This window comes from Pan paniscus, chromosome 2 (genome assembly GCF_029289425.2).
Source record: "Pan paniscus chromosome 2, NHGRI_mPanPan1-v2.0_pri, whole genome shotgun sequence".
Lineage (NCBI taxonomy): Eukaryota > Metazoa > Chordata > Mammalia > Primates > Hominidae > Pan > Pan paniscus.
In genome coordinates, this window is record NC_085926.1 from 319316 (window position 1) to 342359 (window position 23044).

Genomic DNA, 23044 nt, shown 5'->3' on the forward strand with positions numbered 1-23044 from the left:
GGAAACATTTATTATTGTTCCTAAGTCTACTGTTTCTTTGGGAGATTCTGCTGAACTTAGCCAGTCTTGACTGATACTGACCAGCTGGTTCTAGCATCTGCGTTCAGCTGACAGGTTAGTAGGGCAGTCTCATCTAGGATGGCTGCCATTTTACGTTTAGTGGCTGGCTGGCTGTTGGCCAGGATGATGGGGATGACGGGCAAAATGTCTCTTATCTTCCAACAGTGTAGCACAGGCTTCTTTTTAAAATAGCTGAGCAGAGTTTTCAGAGACAGAGAGAAAGAGGAAAAAGGTGCAAGGCTTCTTGAGGCCTAGACTAGAATTCATCCTAGGGTCAAAAGCCTACCAGATTCAAGAAGTGAGGAAATAGCTTCTTAGGAGGAGCTACAAAGTCTTATTACAGAGTGTGTGACCACAAAGAGGGGAAGAGAATCAGAGAAGATTTTGCAATCAATCTACCACACTCTCACACTTTTGGGGAGAGTATTTTATATCAATCAATATCATTTCACCACTATATACTTTAGAGAATTTGCCTTTATTTTGTAAGTTGTTATGATTTTGTAACTCTAATAGCATCCACAAAGTTAACCATGCTCCTTGGATCAGAATATTAGTAGGAGGGACTAGATCCTCATTGCCACTATCAACACAATGATCATCACTTTCACTACTATTAGCAAATTTTATTTATTTTTCTCTGCTAATGATACATTACCTCACTTAAATCTCATAAATGTGCTATACAGCAGCAACTATCACCCCAGTTTGTACAGCTGAGTGAGCAGGTTGGGTAAACTGCCCACAGCCATCTAGCAATGGTGGCTTTGAACCCAGGTTATACTAACTTTCCCATGGTCTCATCACTACACATCACTTTGTCATGTGACCAGTCAGGAGGCCACTGTAGCTTTGCACTTACTTGGGAGGCCAAGTAGAATGGACAAAGACTTAGCCATCTCTCTCTTCCATTTATCAAGGAAGAATATGAATTTAAATTAAGGGAGCAAGTTGTTTCTAGATTTGCCACCATGGAGCACTTTTAAAAACATCAAAGGGATCTATGTGGTCACTTTATAATACTCATGATGTGTATGTTAGAGGCTTCTGTTTTGAAGAGGCAAAGAACTTTATTTCCTTTTTGTTGTGTTGGAAGTTGCCCTAGGAGGTATGCACGCTTGTCCATGTTAAACTAATGTCTTGAAATCAGTGTATTCTTAATTCTTATCCCACTAGTCGTACTGGAGAACCTGAGGGAGTCAGGAAGATTCCATTGCATTGAAGCAACTGCGTTGTCTGGGGTAAATACCTGGGGTTCATTGTCTCATGTCAAGAAAATTTAGAACATGGACACATATGAGGAGTTTAGAAGCAGAGGTTTAATAGGCAAAAGAAAGAGAAAGAAAGATAAAGGAAAACAACTCTCTCTCTAGTGAGAGAGAGGGGCTTCCCAGAGGAAAAGGCTGGCCTGCTGCGGATGCACTATATTTTATAGGCAGGCTTGAGGAGGTGGTGTCTGATTTATGCAGGGCCCACAGATTGGTTCTATCAGATGTGACGTTTACATAGTGTGCAGAAAAGGCTGGCCACCCTACTCTTATTACCCTAATCTTATTATGTGAATGGGCTTTCCAGTTGACCGGTGCCATTTTGTCTGCTCCTTACTGTACATGTGGCTGGGAAGGGAAGATGGAGCCGCCATTTTTGAACATGATTGGCACAACTGCCAGGGTCTATGTCTGCAGCTCTATTTTACAGGCTGCTGTTTGTTAGAAAATAATCTGGGGGCTGCATTTCATTGAAAAGGAAAACCTTACCGAGGACTCTAGTACCCTCACTATCTGCCTAAGTAATTTCTTCTTAACTCCTATGTGAGTAAGATGTGACACTAAGATATGTATTAGGTTGGTGCAAAAGTTATTGTGGCTTTTGATGGCAAAAACCACAATAACTTTTGCACCAAGCTAAATTTTTCTTTTGAAATGGTTGGCGGGGATGATTTTTTTTCCTAAGGATGAGCTACGATAGTAGGAATTAAAATTTAACCCAGTTTACCCAGATTCATAAAAATTAATAAATTCCTTTGTGGATCTGAGTTGATATCATTAATATAAGCTATCAGACATCAGCTTCATGTGACTTAACTTCAAAAATATTTTAGTAAGAGTATGACTGGAATGTTTATAACACAAAGAAATGATAAATGCTTCAGGTGATGGATACCCCAATTACCCTGAGGTAATTATTCCACATTGTATGCCTGTATCAAAACATCTTATGCACCCTATAAATACTACATACTCATAGAAAGTAAAAATTTTAAAAAAATTAGTTCTTGTCTTAGTGCCAGCTCCATCCTGAGTTTCAACATTGCTATTATCTTTGAGGTCTGGCATGAGGCATTAAATGCCATTGTTTCAAGAAAGATACACGGGAATATAATTTTATTGCTATCTTACTCTTGCAAAATGGAATTCCTAAGAAACATACCCTTTATGAATTCTGGCAATGAAACTAAGACTGACTTTCCGTTTTCAATCTGAAAGCTATTTTGGAGCTTTCATCGTCAGCTAATGGAGTCTTACTTGAACGGGGTCACATTTAAACTTCTAATAATTTTTATGTTGTAGCCTGTGAACATACAAATTTCAGGTAAATTGAAGCTAATTCCTGCAGGAGGTAAGGTCATATGTAGAATTAGTCATTACTCATATTCTGAAAAGTGATGATGTCATTATGGGAGAGAATTTCTTGGGTCAAGACCATGCATTTAAAACGATTAAAATTCAAAAAATGGGATCACCATTACTGAATAATTAGTATCTATAAGCTACTTTACTACCCCAATTAGAGACCACTGAACTTACTGCCCTAAATCAAGAGATTAATGGAAATTGAGAGTGTTCTCACTTATTTGGCTATCTAGTTATTCTTGTTCCCTATTTCAGAGGTGAGATGATGTTAAATATTAATCTGGAAATACGATCTCCTAGTAGCATAATTCTTTGGAAAGTCTTGCTCCTTACAAATAAAAGACAACTCATAAAACACATACATGAGATGCTCTTAAAGCCATCAGCGTTGAATACTAATGGAACCGAATATTAAATAATAACTAGATTGCAAGTAAAGATTGATATATAATAAACAATGACTTTAGATGACTATTACCAAACTGTTTCAGAAAAAAAAAAACAGGAAAAAGAAAATTCGAAGGGGCAAGGCATTGATATTTTCCTCAAAATTTTCATATTAATAATAGCTACATGGTTTAATGTCTCCCAACTTTGTACAAATATGTAGGACTCACCTTTTGTAGTTAAGGCAGTATTTTGGTTTTTATAATGAAAGCATTTTTCCATGTTGTATTTCATTGATTAGGATAACTCATTTCATCAGAAAAGTAGTGTCAATTAACATAGTGACACATTTGAACATATATGTTAAATTTACCAGTAGAAGTTAAATTACAAGTATAAGTTATTTGTCATTAGAAAATATTCTGAAGCATACATGAGTCATTTTTTCCAATTCCCATTTTACAGATGGGTCAGTTGAGATCAGGTAGAGTAGAGTAATGCCATTACGCTAATTCAGGACAAAGATTCACAACTTTTTTGGAGGTGGGAGGGTAGTATTTTCTTTTATGATTAATATAATTTTGTTCTCAAAGTAAAGCATAAACAGTGTTGCTGTTCTTTAAGACTCCTAAAACTGTGAAACAACAGCCATTAGTTAATACTTTAAATTTTACCAATCGGTACATATATACAAAAGATACAGGTCTATAATATCTTAAGATGCAATTTAAAGTGAAATAATAAAGCGGAAGTACTTAGAATTTAATGTAAGTTTAAAGACTTTACTATCCCTGTGTTAGCTAACTTTTTTCACCAGTTCTAAGTGAACACATAGAGTAATTGATTTTTAGAAAACAAAACAAAATTACATACCTGAAAGACTAATTATCACATTTTGGAGCAAATTATTGTATTATTACCTGCAAGAATACATGATAGACAATGTGTAAACAATGTTTAGACATCTATTATCACAATGTTTCAGAAAAAAATTGAAATTGTAAGAGAAAGTAAAAAAAAATTGAAACCTTAATTCTTATTCTATTTCTGTAAACTTTGAAATGAATAAATATTCTGTTTAAATGAGAAGCATCTTACGCCTTTGTCTTCTGCTTGAACCAAACTCACATTTGTAAATTTCAGTTAAAATGGTGGCCTTTATTCTTTTGTTCTTTATTATTTCTTTCCTCTATCTTGCTGGAACTATCCATCTTCTATTAGTGTGAAAACTTTGAAGATGAAAAGCTATTTCACCAGAAAAATCATTGATGTGTTTGTGATCCTTAATAATGACTCAAATGGGAATAGATATCTAATATAAGGAACTGAGTAAAAAAGAACCACTTTTTAAATAAAATTAACTAAATGAAGTTATTCTCTTAGCCATTAACCCTCATCAGTCATATACACCATGGAATACTACACAGCCATATAAAGAACAAAGTTGTGTCCTTGCAGCAACATGGATGCACCTGGGGGTCATTATTCTAAGCAAATTAACTCAGGACCAGAAAACCAAATACCACATGTTCTCATTTAGAAGTGGAAGTCCAACACTGAATACACACAGACATAAAGATAAGAATAATAGAATATTATGGACATAAAGATAAGAATAATAGAATATTAATTGTGGACTACTAGATGGGGGAGGGTAAGAAGGAGTGAGGATTGAAAAACTACCTATCGGGTGCTATGCTCATTACCTGAGTGATGGAATCATGTATACACCAAGATTCAGTGGCACTCAATCTACCTATGTAACAAACCTGCAAAGTTACCTCCTGAATCTAAAATAAAAGTTGAGAATAAAAAAGAAAAACCACTCATGTGTATAATATCATACCTTCCAAGTAAAACTTCCTCTGACTTAGGATTTTCTGGAATAGTCTGTGGTTTACAATAGAGTGTATAATCGCTGTCCTTTATTTTACATACAAAGAGGAAAATCTAATTTCATTCATGTGGAGTCATGAGAGAACAGTTCCATTTCATTCATGCGGAGTTATGAGATAACAGTTCCATAAGGAGGAAACGTACTGCCAAACCAAAAAAAAAAAAGAAGGTATTTAATTTGTTCTGTTGAAATTTTAGAGTTTGTGAACTAACATGTTATTCTGTTTGTGTTTTTAGTTTCCCGGTTAACTAAGGTCTCAGCTTTAAACCAAAAGTGAGAGGAGACATTAAGATTTTCATTCTTACTGGGTTGTCTTCTTCCTGAAGAGCAATGGAGCCGCTTTTACTTGGAAGAGGACTAATCGTATCTCTAATTTTCTTCCTGTTAAAATTCTCAAAAGCAATTGAAATACCATCTTCAGGTAAAGTTAAAACATTCAGTGCCTATTAATGGAATTTCATATTTGCATTTTGATTTTTAAGTAGAATACTTATGGATTGAGGATGTGATTTTCTACCATATTTCTATATATTCTTTAGCAATCTGTCATGAGAATTCGTATCTATCTTTTTCGTTTTGTGGGTGGCTGATACATGACTGCTGTAATTATTTTGCAACCCAGGCTTTTTAGTTCCTTATGCAAACTTAGAACATAACAAGAATAGTAACCTATAGATAAGCTAGTATTTTTCCATATGTCTAGGATTATCTGCAATATTACCAACAACTTCACTTTTGTATACTTAGGTTAGTTAATCAAGATTCAGAAATTACTGGCATTCAACAAATTATGTCAAAAAGGAATTGGATGAAGTTTGTATTCTTTTTCAAAATGATTATATTTAAGAATGAAAGCAATGAATTAGCAAAATAATAAGCCATTTTACAAGTAAAAGTATAAGATGATATGAACTCTCAAAATTTACGGCATTATATAGTGTGAATTCATATTAAGAGGTTAAACAGTAGTCTGATGGAAATATATAAATATATATTCTAACATATATTGGTAAAATGGATGCAGATTTTTAGGCATTATAAATCAGTTTGAACAAACCATGGTAATTAATAGTTAAAAAAAAAAAGATCAGCATCAGCAGGACATGGTGACACATGACTGTAGTCCCACCTATTTAGGAGTGTGAGGCAGGAGGATTGCCTGAGCCCAGGAGTTCAAGACTGTAGTGTGCAATGATCACACCTGCGAATAGACATTGCACACCAACCTGGACAATATAGTGAGACTTTGTTGTTTTAAAAAAATAAAAACTAAAAAAATCTGCAAACAGAACATATGTAATAGTATATCAAGTCTGCCATGTATAGATCTTGCACATTTTTCTTGTATTACATGCATATGGGTTCTAAAAGACCCACGAGAGCTTATTAAGACATCTTTATCCGTATCATTCAGGAATAATCTCTATTGCCTCTTCTGTATATAATTTGGAGGGTTATTATATTAGAGGTGTTGGTTCTTTATTAGAATTTTAGCATTGCAGGTGATATTTGTGGATCTTCTACATTCTAGAGAAATAATCTTGAGCTCATAAAATTTGATAAATCTTAGAAAAGTGTTGGGACTTAACTAAAACGTTGCTTTTGAAGTGCTCAGACAGACTGAATGTGAATAGAAAAGGAAACAACTCTCTGACTATATATAATATAATGTATTTAAAAACTATTCTAAGGGCCACCTTAAATTAGTTGATGTACCTATTTTATATTATGCACTTTGGAAAGAACTGAAATTGTAGTTCCATCCCCCCAGGTAGAAATCCCTTCTCTATTATTTTTAACAGATAAGTAAGCTCTGTTTTGACATTTCCATTTCTTAAGAAATTCCACTTATCTGACCTACAAATATATAGACTTAAAGTCTGCTTTACATTTGGCTGAAATCTTTCGGCCTACACAATGTATTAGATTTCTTCACTGACCAGCCTTTTTGTAGAAATTCTGGTCAGGAGTCTAAAGTACCTTCATCTTTAGTGAATTCTTTTCTTTGAGTATGCAGTAGCAAGTTAAGAGCAAGCTTCTTGGTAATCCTGTGGAAAAAGGTTAATAATTTCACATTGTCTTCCGAATAGCAACGAAGATGCCTCTGAGATTACTGATTTAGATTTCTCACCATAATCTCTGGCATACACATTTATTCTTCATCATTTCTTACTTTGTCAGTGGTGAAGGATGTGAAATTTTGTATTAATTCCTGGCCCACATTTTTATTCTGGTTGTCTCAGTTACTTATGCATTTTCGTGCTGTAAGGTCCTTAGACAACAATTGTTATAAAATATTAATGACATGTTTCCAGAACATCTGAATATTATTCATTTTTTCAGGGCTCTAGAGCACTCACAAATAAATGCAACTAAGGCAGATATCCAATTTGAATGTCAAGGAGTCTGGTGTCTCTGTAATTGGCTTGATTATAGAGGAAAGGATTTATAATGTAGAATATATATTCTTATAAACACCCAAAGGTTATTAGCTCCGTTCTCCAAATAATTAGTTATTGCTGAGCCTTTACAACCTTAGCAAATTTAGGAAAGAATAATGTTCTAATAAACAAGTTGTTCACAAGTTATTAGCTGATATCTAAGGGACTGTGGCCACTGTGTATCATCCCTCACCGTTTATAACTGCAATAAAATTTAAATAATATGAATTTGCAATAAGCTCAAGTCCTGCTCTACACAGAAATAGTAGTAATCAGAAACAAAGTAAATGTGAATGAAAATACAGATATTTTGCATGTTGGTTTATGAATATCCAGTAGATAAACACTGAACTTGAACTAAGTTCAGTTACCATAAGCTGGTAAAACTCACTTATCAGATTTATTGGGCAATAATGAAAAATTTAAAAAAAATAGAATTAATAGAAAAAAATTAGAATTTGGAAAGGCATTTAGTTTTTATTCTACTCTGGCTGTCAATGCTCAAAATGTGGTTTCCAGAATTCTTGGGGTCCCAGAGATACATCCAGATGGTCTGTGAGATCAAACTGTTTTTATAATAAACCTAAGATGCCATTTTTTCATTTTCACTGCGTTGTCTTTTGCTCTGATGATACAAAAGTAATGAGGGCTGGGCGTGGTGGCTCATGCCTGTAATTGTGGCACTTTGGGAGGCTTGAGGTCAGGAGTTCAAGACCAGCCTGGCAAATGTAATGAGACCTCATCTCTAAATTATATACATATATATATAAATATATATATATATATATATATATAAAATGAATAGCTGGGTGTGGTGGCTTGCACCTGTAGTCTTAGCTACTTGGGAGGCTGAGGCAGTAGGATCATTTGAGCCCAGGAGGTTGAGGCTGCAGTGAGCCATGATCATGCCACTACATTCCAGCCTGGCATTGGCATAAAATTTACTGGTAGTCAGGTGATATTTAATGTCCATATACTCAGAGTAAAAAACTCTCAAAACAAAGCAAAACAAAAACAGTTTTGTTTATGATTATAATTGTTGAAGCACTTAAAAATTATTAATGTTATTAATTATCTACCTTGGAATACATACTTTCTAACATTCTAGTGAAGTGGGAAGTAGATATAAAATAATTCTGCTATGCGTCAAAGTATTATGACAATCTCTATTTCTTAATTGCATCATTGCCTGAGTCCTGAGCTGGACATCATCTTTACTTTAAAGTTATGACTGAAAAATTAAGGTTGCTCAGATAGATATAGGTCAGATATTTTTCTGAAAGTGAACCAAGTGAGCCCATTCATTTCAAGATAAACAACTGACCATATATAAGGTCATTGATAAAATGTGAGTGTTCAAGAAAACATTAGAATTGTGGAGGACATGTATTGTCCACTGTAAGCTTGCGAGCTTCCCGATACTTAATACTGCTGATTAGATCAGTGGCAATTCTAACAAGTGTCAATTTTTGATATTCTATAATGAAATGCATCAATGTTTGGAAGACACAAAATTCAGTGAGCGGGTATTTTTTCCAAATGAAAACTGCATGATGTTACAAAATCATTTGTAGATTAAAAAAAGTAAAATGGTTTAATGGTACACAATATGAAAAGTTGATTGATAGGGTTTAGATTTCACATTTCAATGAACGTTTAAAAAACTACACTTGTTGTATCTACAATCATCAGAAAGGACTCTAAAACTTCCCATCATTTTTTAACTACGTTATCTGTATACAGCTGAATTTTCTTTATATCTTTGAACAAATCAACCCTATTTCAACAGATGAAATGCAGAAGCAGATAAAAGAATCCATCTGCCTTCTCAAGAAATTGCAGAGATGGCCTTTAGTTCTAGCCACTCGAAAGGCTGAGGCGGGAGGGTGACTTGAGCTTGGGATTTCTGGGCTACAGTGAGCAATGATCCTGCCACTGCACTGCAGCCTGCATGAGTGAGCAAGACCCTGACTCAAAGAATTAAGAAAAAAGCAATTACAGAGATTTGCAATCATGTAAAGTAATGCCATTCTTCTCATAATATTTAAAGGTTTTCATAAAATATGTGATTTATTTTAACATTGAATTATTTTAAATAAATTCATAAGTAAACATTTTGAAAGACATTTTGAAAGACTTTTTCAGTTTTTATTCCTATTATAGTAAATATTGTTAGCTATACCCCACATGAACAAATGCTCTTTGAGATGTCTTATAGTTTGTAAGACTGCAAAAGAGTCCTGAGACCAACACGTTTGAGAACAATTTATCTAGGCTAAATGCTTAATATTACAAATGAGAAAACGGAGAGTGGTTCAGGGCCTGGTCCAGTGTCACCAGTTTTAGGGCCCTATTTGCAACTCTACTGTGGAACAGTACTTATTTAAGTTAGGCTCTGTGCCTGTCTCCAAATTGCTTTTCTCATACTTTATTTGCCACAGTCAGGTCCCTGCTGCGAAACAGTTTGCATTTCCTTGTGAATCAACCCTGTCTTTTTATTAGAGATTCTAAGAACTGTACTAAAACTGGGATGTCTCCTTTTGAAAAATATTGAGTGCTCATCAGCAGTAGATCTTTACACACTTCATGGTCTATGTTTTATTTCAAAGCTTAATCCAAGTTGTAATTCCAGCATTAGTAAATTTATTTTATAGTTGCAATTCTCAGAAATGTAATCTCGCTGCTCTACTAGGTGAGAGGCAAAATCACTTCCTACTTTATTTATTTATTTATTTATTTATTTATTTATTTATTTATTTACTTTTACTTTTATGAAAGAATCTCACTCTGTCACCCAGGCTCAAGCTCAGTGGCTTGATCACACCTCACAACAGCTTCAACCTCCTGGTCTCAAAATTAATCCGGTTAATTTTTACATTTTTTTGTAGGGATGAGAGTCTGCCTATGTTACCCAGGTTGTTCTTGAACTCCTGGGCTTAAGTGACCCTCCCACCTCAGCCACCCAAAGTGTTGGGATGACAGGTGTGAGGCACCAAGTGTAGCCCACTCCCTACTTTTTAAAATTGTGTTTGTCTTGTAGATTACTTATCAAACACTAACAGAGTTTGTCACAAGAGGAGGGCATATTTGAATATGAAGAAACTATTAATGCCATTATGCATCAGTTATTATTATATAATAATGGTTATTAGTAAGTTAAATTCTCTAAGGAAACAGAACAAAACTTCCAATAGATAAGTGAGAAAAGGTTATAAAATGAAAACATAAATGAGGAATAACAAACACTAAACCAGCCCATGAAAGAACATTTATTACCCCCAAAAAAAGAAAATTAAAATAAAGAGAATAAGGAGTTTATATTTTCCTTTGTAATAAATGCTAAACTATTTTATTATTTTGAAATGCTAGCATTCACTGGTGGCAAAAATACACAGAACCACTCTATTTTTGTTATTTGTGTATATATTCTGTGGTGAAATGATATTTACAATTTACCCAGAGTAATTACCACTTGTGTCCATGCCTGGAAATTTATCATAAATCAGTAATTCAAAAAAGGAAAAATCTATTTACTCAAAATTCCTATTGAAATAGTTTACCTGGAAAGAAAAAAAATGGATAATAATCTAACGACCAGTAATATAATTATTAAAAATTATAGCATATCAGTGGGAAGAAATAATGTAAAAGCAGTACATTAATTGTAATGTGTTTATAGAAACATGGAAGACTCCAAACGGAACTTTCAAAGTGACTGAACTAAGTAAAAATGCATATGCATGCTAACATAGATTGAATGCCAATAATTTTAATAATATATATTTTTAAATTGTGATGACATAGCAACTTTTCTTCTGCTATAAAAATCATTACGTTATTCTGGGTTTAAATAAAGTGAACATATATTAAAACATGAAATGATGGCAGTGAAGTGTATTCCTCAGAAGTAAGTACATGTTGCAAAGAGAGAGTGAGATTTATTCTGATCTTCACTTTTGTATCATCCTTTCACTTATCAGTATACAAAGGAGGTTTAAAGTGTTTTCGCAATAAATTAACCTTGCCTACTGTTTGAATAGTGTGTTTTTAAGTACCTATTTTAATATTTAGTTCAACAGGCTCCAACAATCATAAAACAGTCAAAAGTCCAAGTTGCCTTTCCCTTCGATGAGTATTTTCAGATTGAATGTGAAGCTAAAGGAAATCCAGAACCAACGTGAGTATTCTTTCAAACGAAGTGGTTCTTTAAATGCGTGCTGTTCTTTATGCTGCTCTTTACTCTTACCATCATAAGCTTGTTGGACTATGAATCTACGCGTGATTAAAGCTAAGGGTTTACAAAAAATCATATCCATGCAAACAAAAATAAAATTTGGTTATTTTACATATGTTTTTCTGCCACTTGAATTTATTTTGACCATAAACTAAGGGCTGTTATTAAAATACTTAGAGTAGTCTTTGGTACAGCAGAAATACTCCACAATCCCTTAGTCTACAAATAAATAAGGTAGCTGAAAACTAGAAGATCCTGTATTCTACTTAGTAAAATGTAGCATTTATTAAGTCAAAGTTTGTAAATACCATTCTATACATATTTATAATTGTGTGTCTTTAAATTTAAACGTCTTATTTTGTGGATAGGTTGTTACTTGATTTTTTTTAAGTTGTCATAGAAATATTGTCATCTCAGGTGGCAGAGTACTATTGCATGATATACTACTATCTAGTATTATTTTATTTTAGAATTAAATAATTGTTATTCTAGGTGACCATAATCACTGATGAGCTTTTTCAAAATACCTTCTATGTTTGGGGAGGGAGAAAAAAATGTGGATGTAGTGGAAGTGAGAAGGGAGAGGCTGTGGGAAGAATTCCCAGTATTAAAACTCTACGTGATTGTAAAACGGAAAGCAAAGCTACATACTGCTATTATTCTGCATGATGACCTTATATTCATTAAGAATATCCATATTTAATGAAAATCGATGATTTCCAATTGTATCATGACTATTATTATTTCCTAAGTTGATATTTAATAATCATTAGTGACCCATTAACGTGCTAAATTATAATTATTTCTATGTTTAACCAAATGGAATATATTCAATCAATATATGTAAGTATGGATAGAATTACAATGGAATTAAGGATAATTTATTCAATTAATATGAATATATTGATCAATATCATGATATATTAATATTAATTAGCTGAACTATTATGTCAAAAGGTAATACCATACACTTGTCAACAGTGAAATATAAGACACACAGAGAGATTAAAATAAGTCAGGAGGGTGGCTGGGTAGGCCTACTCCTAATGAGAATACATGTCCATTGAATGTTTGTTATTCCTGTTGGAAGAATAATCACATAGATTAGTGTAAGAATATGGCGTCCTGAAATACACCCAAATTTGCATGGGTAGTTCCAATATACAATGCTGAATACAATCTAATTGGGAAGTCATTGTTTGTCTATCAGACTGATTAAGATTTAAAGAGACTTCTTAATGTCATTGTTCATAGAACGGACACTCTAGCATACTGGGGTGGGAATTTAACTGTGTACATTTTTTTTCTAGAATATAATTTTGCAACATTTATCAAATACTATAAAAAGTTTTTAATTATTGGTTTATTAATCTCATTTCTAAGGAACTGGCATATTGAAATATTTGGACAAGTACCAAAGAATAAATATATAGGGTGGTTTCTCACAATATTGTTCATAAAAGGAAAAACATTGAAATGGTTAAAAGTGATTAAATTAGTAACCATATGACAGAAGATAATGTAGCTATAAAAATTGTCTTTGGTATCATTATAATAATGGAAAAATTCAGTTGGCCAAATTATATATTCAGTGTGGTCTCAAATATGTGACAAAATTCTAAAAATACTAATAGGAAATATTAGCAAATGTAATAATAATGGGCTTATCTGTTTTGGGATTTTGAGTGAGTTCCTTACACACACACATACATGAACAGAAATTATATATGTTTCTTGTAGTCTCCAGAATATTAATAATAATCTTGTATTACCTTTCTAATTAAAAATAAATAAATAATTTTAATTTAAAAAAGCAAAAGCTAATTTCAATTTTAATCCTCTCTTTTATCAAGCTGTTTTATGGACAGTAATATTTCTCAGATTCTTCTGAGACCCTTATTTATATTCTGTTATATTCCATTAAGTATATACTTTTTATCATAAAATGTCTTGGTTTTGTCAATTTTATGCAATTGTTAATAAGTACTCTAAAAATATGTCATTATTTTTCAGGATTATTAAGTTCAGTTTTATTTTTTAGATTTTCGTGGACTAAGGATGGCAACCCTTTTTATTTCACTGACCATCGGATAATGACATCGAACAATTCAGGAACGTTCAGGATCCCAAATGAGGGGCACATATCTCACTTTCAAGGGAAATACCGCTGCTTTGCTTCAAATAAACTGGGAATCGCTATGTCAGAAGAAATAGAATTTATAGTTCCAAGTAAGTACTATAATGGGAATTTCATTTTACAAGTGTTTTAGTGAAATGTTAAATAGGAGTTAGATTGGGTTCCAATGAAATAAAGCAGTTATTAATTAAATCAACTTATATGTGTCTTGTATTTTATTTATAAGGAAAAACTTTCTCCAGGTCTTGATACTTAAAATCGGATGACCTTAGAAAGCAACATAATTTGACTCTGTTTCAGTAACCTTATATCTAACATGGAAAAATATAATATCTGCTTTGCCTTATACGATGAGAATTAAACATATTATTGGTTAAACTTGGCTAAATTCCATGCAGTAATAGATAATCCCAAAACCTCTATGTAAACACAAAGTTATTCCCCGATAAAGCAATTTACTGTGGGCCTGGCAGCTCTTTCATGCAGCCTTCTCGCTGATCTCAGCTAATGGAGACATCATCATTCCGTGGTTGCCTCTTGTGAAACATGCCATTTTGATCAAAGAGTCTGGGACAGAAACATGAAGAATTGTACACTGGCCCTTACATGCTTCTGACAAGGAGTTATGCAGGCAACTCCTACTCATGTTTTGTTAGGTGGGGCAAAGCAAGTTGCATACTCCCATCTAACATCAATAGTATGATGCTCATTAGGAAAGGAGAAACAGCTATTGGTAATGTTAACCGTAAATAAAATTTATGTAAAACTGCAAGACACTTTGCTGTTAGAGGTGTATTTATCAGTAATCGTCCCCTGAAGTAGCATACTTTATTCATAGCTTATTTGCCCTATGTGCATGGGATATCCATGACCACCTTTTATATTTTATCATGTTTTCCCCCTGTTCTTAATATATCCACCATTACACAATTTTAGCCAAAGCCTTTATAGAGTTAATTGGTAAGTATAAAACTGTCAGCCAGCTTCTATTCGGTAATTTCTTCTTTTAGAGTCCTAGATATGAAAGTATTTCAAAGAAAGTCCTAGGACTTGCAAAATATGAACACTTGATTCTGGGGGTGCAGAATGGCCACAAACTTCAGAAAAACAAATCATGAATCTTTAACCCAAAAGTTCAGAGAGGGCATTGTATTTAAATTGTCCTAAAGTCCTTATATAATTCTAGAGGGAGGAATATAGGTCAAATTTAGACTCAGAAGTAAGGTGTGCATCTTAAAATTTATAAGTATTTACACTAAAATTATAAGAAAATAGTATTATCACACAATGTGGTTGATGCAGGGGAAGAAAAAATAAAGGAGAGAAAAAAAGTAAGACAAGCAGAAAGAAAAAGAGATAGAAATAAATTCAAATATATCACAAATGAAAGATAAAAGTAAATAGAATAAATGCTCTGAGTTAAAAAAAGATATAAACTTTTTACAACACATCTATCTAAACCATAAGGATACAGAATTGTTGAAATGAAAAAGACAGAAAAGATATCCCAGACAAATGCTTTCCAAATGAAGGTAGGTATGACCTTATTAATGTCAGTCATAACAGACTTTATTTGTAAAAGCCTTCATGGAAATTAATTTACTAGACATATATAATATTAAAATACCTGAAGCAAAAATAGAACTACAAAGAGAAATAGACAAATTCACCATAATAATGAGATATTAACATATCATTTTCATTATTTGCTCACTCAAGCAGAGAAAAACATCAGTGAGCATATAGAAGATTTAAAGAATACAATCACAAGCTCCATCTAATGGAAACACATAGAATATTGTAACTAACACGGCAAAATGAGTTTTTTCATACACACGGGGTAAAAGGTTATATTTGATGATATATTGGGCTATGAGGAAAATATCAAAATGTAATTAAGTTAGAAATCAATAATAAACAGAAAACTTAAAAAACTTATATCTTTGAAAACTAAGAAATATATTTCTAAGTGAGTCTTAGGTCAAGTACCAAATGGTAAGGAAAATAGAATAAATTTTGAAGTGATGACAGTGAAAACTCTACATAACAAAACATGTTGAATGCACTGAAAGCATTATTTAGAGGGATCTTTATCATTTTAAAGACATATTAGAAAAACATAAAGGATGAAAATTAATGATCTTAGCTTATTAGGTAACATAATTTTAGGATAAAAATGAATGAGCTAATTTAAGGCAACAGAATAAACTGTAGTGAAGGGAGAAAATAGTATAAAAGCAGAAAATAAATTCAACAATGTGGTATGTAATCTTTGTAGTGAAAGTATCCATATTTATTAAAAAAGAAAAAAATCTAGATAAATAGAAAATAAGTAAACTATTTCTATTTATTGGAAGAATCTATACACTTAAAATGCTCATTCTCAATGGGTTGATATATAGAAGAATTGAAACCAGAATGCCTATAGTTTAGTTTTTGTTTCTGTTTGTGAAATGTGACCAGCTGGTTCAAAAATATATTTGAGGAACAAAGGGCAAAATTCGGTAGAAATTCTTAAAGAATAACAAGTCATGGGGATTCTTGTTTTCAGAAATCAAGATTCAGCTTAATTCAGGAATTAAGCCATTATGGTTCTGTGCAGGGTTACACAAATCAGAATAGCATAGTAAACCCAGAAACAAACCATCACATATGTAAAAATAGTTGACGGAATTAGCATGTTAGCATGGATCTCTCTCTCTCTCTCTCTCTCTCTCTCTCTCTCCCACTCTCTTTACTTTGAACTAAACATTGTGGGACAATTGATAATTCACACAGAGAAACATTTATATGGACTTCTACCTCATATCATATAAAAAATCATCTCAGAGTGGATAAAAGGCTGAACAATGAAAGGAAAAAATGTTTTTAAAAATTAGGCTATTCGAACAATATGTTTATCACCAGGGTCATAAATACAGAGAAAGATTTCTTTTTCTTTCTTTTCTTTCTTTCTGGCTTTTTTGTTTGTTTTTGTTTGTTTGTTTTTGACAGGAAATCACTCTCTCCAGGTCAGGCTGGAGTGCAGTGGTGCAGTCATGGCTTCATGGCTCACTGCAGTCTTGAACTCCTGGGTTCAAGTGATCCTCCCCTCTCAGCCTTCTGAGTAACTAGGACTACATGCGAATGCTACCGTGCCTGGCCAATTTTTATTTTTATTTTTATTTTTATTTTTATTTTTAGAGATGGGGTCTCACTATGTTGCCCCGGGTGGTCTTGACCTCCCAGCCTCGAGCAATCTTCCTGCCTCAGTGTCCCAAAGTGCTGGGATTACAGGCATGAGCCACCATGCCCAGAGTGGGATGATTTCTTTACTCATATTAAAGCCTCATGAAGGAAATCATCAAGAATATGTTTTCCTACATTTGATTTTAGATCCTTTTTTTATCGAAAGACTCTAGGAAGAAAGTACAAACAAAAATAAGCCACAACTCAGATAAAAATTATTGATAATGCATATAACTAAAAATAGTATGTATTCATAAATAATTTTACAAATCTTTAGAAAAAAGATAAATGACAAAGTGGCAACATATATAAACTTGAACCTCAGACTGGAGGGCCAATAAAAATGTGAAAATGTGTTCAACATCTTTAGTTACCAGAAACAGACCTATTGTAACCCTAGTGATAAAAGCATTTGATCCTACCCAATTGGGAAATATCAGAAAATCCAAAAGTAAAAATTTTAGGTTGCAATACACAGCCAACAGAATACGTATCCACTACTGATGACAGTCTAGCTTACTGCGTGATCTTTGGAAAACATTTTCTAATCCCCTCCTTCGTTGAAGATGCTCTTACTTATGACCAAACAATTCCATTCCCTCGCTCATGTGCATGTGCCTCTTGTCCATACATACCAGGAAGATTTGTGGTCACATTGTTTATATTTAAAAATATGCTGGAGAAAATACAACAGTCCACTCAAAGTAGAATGGATCAATGCATTGTGCTCTATTCATACCAAAAATACTATTGAATAGTAAATAAAACGTCAAGAATATGTTGAGCAATAAAAGTAAATCTTGGAGAAAGTTTGAAATATGTAAAACTGACTACAATTTTGATTGGTATAATTTTATTGTAAAATTATAACGAAAAATAAGAGAATGATAAAAACAATATTCGTGGCAGTAATTACCTGTAATGGAAGTAAAAATTGGAAAATGGAAGTGGGGGTTGAGATCAGCACCCGACAAAAAGGTGATGATGATATTCCTATTTTGTAAAATGGGTAGTAGGTGAATGGATTTCCATTGTGTTTCTTTCTTTCTTTGTGTTTTTTTACATTTATTCTGTAAACAATCGTTTTATATTCTTAAAATGAGTAAGTGTGAAGCATCCCGTGTGTCTCAAGTGGACGTTTCTGAGTTACTGAGATATTTTAGTATCAGACCAGTGACATGTCAAACTGAAACTTGTTCTCAGGAGTTTGGATTTGAATTGACTTTCAGTAGGAAATGTCCATGAATTCTGGATTAGAAAGTATTGCTATGAAAATTGTGGTTGATCATCGTTAAACTGTGTATTACATTTATATACTTCACTGAAATAAGTTAAGACCAGAGAAAAGGACAGATTAAATATCTTTTGTAGGAGGCAAGTCATGAGGGTGATTCCTAACCTAAATTCTAGTGGTTGCTATGGAGACACAAAGGAAAAGGCAGCAGCTAGATCTATTGCAAAGAAAGGAATGGCAGAATTTGGTTTAAGATTCTGCAATTAAAGGATTTCAATTTTTTTTCTGTCATTATTTAGGCAGACCAAGTGAAGACATGAACAATATAAGGATAATTCTGACCAGAATATGGTATGAGAGTATTGTATTAAGAGCTGGGAGTTGGATCTGAGCTACGTTGTTGGATAATTGCTCTATTTTTTTTTTTTTTTTTTTTTTTTGCTGCTGCTGCAGAAAAGAGCAAAATAAATTAGGTTCCTTATGCATCATTTCCAGCCTCTCCTGAAATTACTTCATCATCTGACAGCTTTCTGCAACCATCTATATATTGAATAGTAACCCAACCCAATCCTTAGGAGTTTATAAATCAGAGACAATTTAAAGCTTCCTACAATCTTTAATAGATTCTTCTCTTAAACTGTAGAGAATTGGTTCTTCTCAAAGATTGATAGAAACTTTGTGATTCAAATGTTAGAGTTTCTACTTCTCAATCTCCTGTTAACAAACAGAAACCTTTGTATACAATGTCCAGATTTCTATTTTCAACAACATTGCAGTTACGTTTCCTAGGGAAAGAGTGAAAGAAACAACAACAACAAGAACCAAACAAACAGAATGTACCATTTTTATATACATGAAAAACTATTTAACTAAATGTATTATCCAAGACATGGCACAGGGATTTTATCAGTGAGTTATTCAACAATCGTCCTGAAACTCCCATAATACACCAGCCACTTTCTAGTAATTTGGGATTTAACAGTGAATAAAAACAAAGACTGTCCTCCAGAAATATACATCCTGTGCATGCATATGGTGGGTGATTGGGTCTGGAAAGGAAGGGAGCTACTCTCTTGCCTTCGTTATCCAACTATCAGTAAGGTCAAAATGATAATATAAATAATCCTAATTTGACTGTTGAATACTACTCACCCTTCAGTGCACAGATTAGATTTCTCCACTTAGCATTCCTGGCCTATTCCAGCCTAGATAATTTTTTTCCTTTTTCTGAGTTTTTAAACAACTTTTTTGTTTGTTTGTTTGTTTTTGTTTTGAGACAGGATCTTGCTCTGTTGCCCAGGCTAGAGTGCAGTGGTACAAACATAGCTCACTGCAGCCTCATCCTCCTGGGCTCTAGCAATCCTTCCACCTAAGCCTCCCCAGTAGCTAGGACTACAGGCAGGTACCACCATGCCCACCTATAAACATCTTTTTTGAAGTATAATTTACATGTCATAAATTTTACTTGTTTTAAGTGTATAATTACTAGTTTTTATACATTATTTATTTATTTATCTTAGAGATGGGGTTTTGCTATGTTGCCCACACTGGTCTTAAACTCCTGGGCTCAGGCGATCCTCCTGCTTCAGCTTCCTGAATAGCTGGGATTATTGGCACATGGCACTATGCCCCACCAATGACTTTTTTAGTAATTTTTTTAGTGAAGTATCATTATAATCTAGTATTAAAACATTTCCATCACCACAAAAAGATTTCTTGTGCCCATTTGCAGTCACTCTCTGTTCCCATCTCCAGGCCTTAGGCAACCACCAATTAATTTTCTGCCTCTTTAAATGTACTTTTCTGGACATTTCATATAAATGGAATCATGTATATGGTCTTTTTCATATGTCTTCTTTCACTTAGCCTGCTTTGGAGGTTCATCCATGTAGTAGCATATATCAGTAGTTTGTTCCTCTATATTGCTGAAGAGTATTTCACTGCGTGGATATCATTTCCTGTTAATCCATCCACCAGTTGATGAACATTTGAATTATTTCCACTTTTGGCTATTATAAATAGTGATACTGCAAATTCTCTGGGGTTATTAAAGCATTTAGTTGTGTACTGTTTGGGACAGTCTATCAATTGTCATATGTATTAATTAGGATCCTTAAGAATGAGAAAAAATATCAGACAGTCATATCCTTCCTGTTCTGCATTGCCTTGTAGATGTCACAAGAATGTGTATTATATTTATTTCATTGATTTATTGGTTGATAGGCTGAAAAATAAAAGAATGAATAAAAGTAACACTGCAATTTGCACATGCTATTAAAATAGTCTATGAAATGGCTGACAAAGATGAAATTTTCTATATAATAATTTAACAAAAACTAATTAGAAATATTCATGCACTAGGTTTCTACATTTGTGTTAACATAACTTCCTCAGATTCCTCAGGACAATTTCCTTAAGATAAACCCTGGCTTTTTACCACCCTGATTTTGGAGGGGGAGGGTAGGAAACCTGGATGTTGTAGCCTATGCTAAATTCTCCTAAGTGCAAATCAACAAAAACAGATCAATTTGTTCAATTAAGGGTGCAACTTTGAATTCTAAAGCTTTAATTAAGTTTGAGGATTTTACTCTGATTCACCAAAGTATGTGAATGCCTGGAATGAAATGGGCTGAACTGGGTGTCCTTCCTTAGCATGAATTCATTATGAGCTCATGGACTGAAAGCCAGTGTTATTTCTCTGTAGTCCTAAGTGGATTAATGGGGTACTCTGCAGGAAATGGGAATCAATTAAATCTCTTTACCAAAGGAAACTGGAGTTGTTAGAGGTGATAAAGTATGTGCACTCAGTAGCATGCAGTTGTGACAATGATGGCAGACTGTGAGCAATTTGCCAAGCATATTTAAGTGAAATGTACAGCACTGGAAAGCTCACCAGGCCAGTCCTGTAAACGGAGTGCCAAGTCAAAATAGATAAAGCTTTTTGGTATAGGAAGATTTGTCCATTGATGGAAAAAGGGGAAATAATTCAATAAACAAATCATATGTTCTACATGAAATGAACAAATGAACAGGATTTTCTTCCTTCTGTCCTTCTATCTCCTCTGAAAATGTTAATTCAAATAATTGCACAAAGTCACAGAAGTTGTTAAGATTCAGGCTATGGAGAAAATCAGGAGCAGCAGCAGAAGAAAATTCCCTGTCCCTTTGGCCCACCTTGTCTCTGTGCGTTTGGCTGTACCATGCTAAGTGAAAATATTTGAGGAGTAGCCAAGATGTATTGAATAACTTTTAAGTGCTTGGTCCTATTTTAATCGATTCAGGTGAAATATTTAAATTTCAACATAAATCAAATGAGTTAGGTGTTATTACATTTCCCACTTATGAATGAGGACACTGAAACATATTAAGTAGCAGATTCAAAGATCGCATAGGAAGAGAAGCCAGGACGCAGGCCCAAGCAGCAGACTTCAGTGTTTATGGATAATCTGATGCTACAGTGTTGTCTATACTTTGAGACTCAGGTAACACATGCTACAGATGAGCAAAAAGGCATTGTACTTCTTTGTTGAAAATACCTTGATACTAGATTACAGTATCATCTAGAAATAGGAAAACAGAAGGAAACCTTCTATTTTGTTCCTAGAGTGCCGGAGAATCTGTAGTGTTGCATAACGTGGTAGCAGTTAAGATGCCAGTGTTTTCTGGTTTTTTTTTTTTTTCATCAAAGTGGTTAGTTAGCATGAATTGTATTTAGTTAAATTTCCCTGATGCCATTTCACTACTACTCTTCACTATTAAGCATGTTGGCATGATGGGATTACACAGCTTAGGTTTTATTATATCTCTACCCTCAAGAAGCTTCTACCCTGGTGAGGTGTTTGAGGAGCCTAGAGAGATGAATTCAAAGGATTCTAAGACGCCAAAGGAAAACCAAATGAGATACAGAAAAGGTAAAGATATTGGTCTGAATCTTTGTAACCAGTTAGTTTTCTAGCGCCTGGGCTAGAACCTAGTTTATGCTGTAGGATATCCTATAGATATAAATTCTGTTTTCAGAAGTCTTCTTTATTTCAGGAATGAAGATGCTATTTTTCTGTATATTATGTTGAAATAATTGGGATGATGAGTTTTCAAAACTCATTGACAGCACCTGAAGTCATAGAGCTCCTGCAAATTTTGTATCTGCAGGTTGGTTGTGCCTTGATAGTTGTGGTAATAAGACTCCCGTGCAGCTAGCTTGCCTGTAGGAAAGTGTTTCCATGATGGATTTCAACTGGGGAAGTTTTCAAAAACCTAGATGTGAATATATTTGAATGTCACTTATACCCTTGGTGTTAGTTGTTGCTAGAAATCTGTCTATGACACTGAATAATAAATGTGAAAGCCTAATGGAGAAGAGTGAAAAGATAGATGCTGTGATATGCTTGCTTTGCTGATGCAAATGGATTAATAGTGGCATTAGATAGAAAGGAAATTGATCTCATCTAGACTTGGTTATAATGGGATTTCCAAACATTCTTTTGTTTTGTTTTTTTTTTTTTTTTGAGATGGAGTCTTGCTCTGTCACCCAGGCTGGAGTGCAGTGGTGCGATCTCGGCTCACTGCAAAGATCCACCTCCCGGGTTCACGCCATTCTCCTGCCTCAGCCTCCCGAGTAGCTGGGACTACAGGCACCCGCCACCACGCCCGGCTAATTTTTTGTATTTTTTTTTAAATTATACTTTAAGTTCTAGGGTACATGTGCACAACGTGCAGGTTTGTTACATATGTATACATGTGCCATGTTTGTGTGCTGCACCCATTAACTCGTCATTTACATGAGATATATCTCC

The 23044-nt window shown here is 33.8% G+C and overlaps 1 protein-coding gene across 19 annotated transcripts in view; it reads left to right on the top strand.

Annotated features, from left to right (window-relative positions):
- The window catches only part of CHL1 (cell adhesion molecule L1 like), a 209265-nt gene that overhangs the window by 119477 nt on the left and 66744 nt on the right, over positions 1 to 23044 (top strand). For all 19 annotated transcript variants that reach the window (XM_008956634.4, XM_063602708.1, XM_008956633.4 and 16 more), the window contains 3 exons: positions 5214 to 5398; positions 11490 to 11595; positions 13694 to 13881. In XM_008956634.4, the coding sequence (XP_008954882.2) occupies positions 5308 to 5398; positions 11490 to 11595; positions 13694 to 13881 (385 nt within the window). In that variant the 5' untranslated portion in view covers positions 5214 to 5307. The remainder of the gene's footprint in view (positions 1 to 5213; positions 5399 to 11489; positions 11596 to 13693; positions 13882 to 23044) is intronic.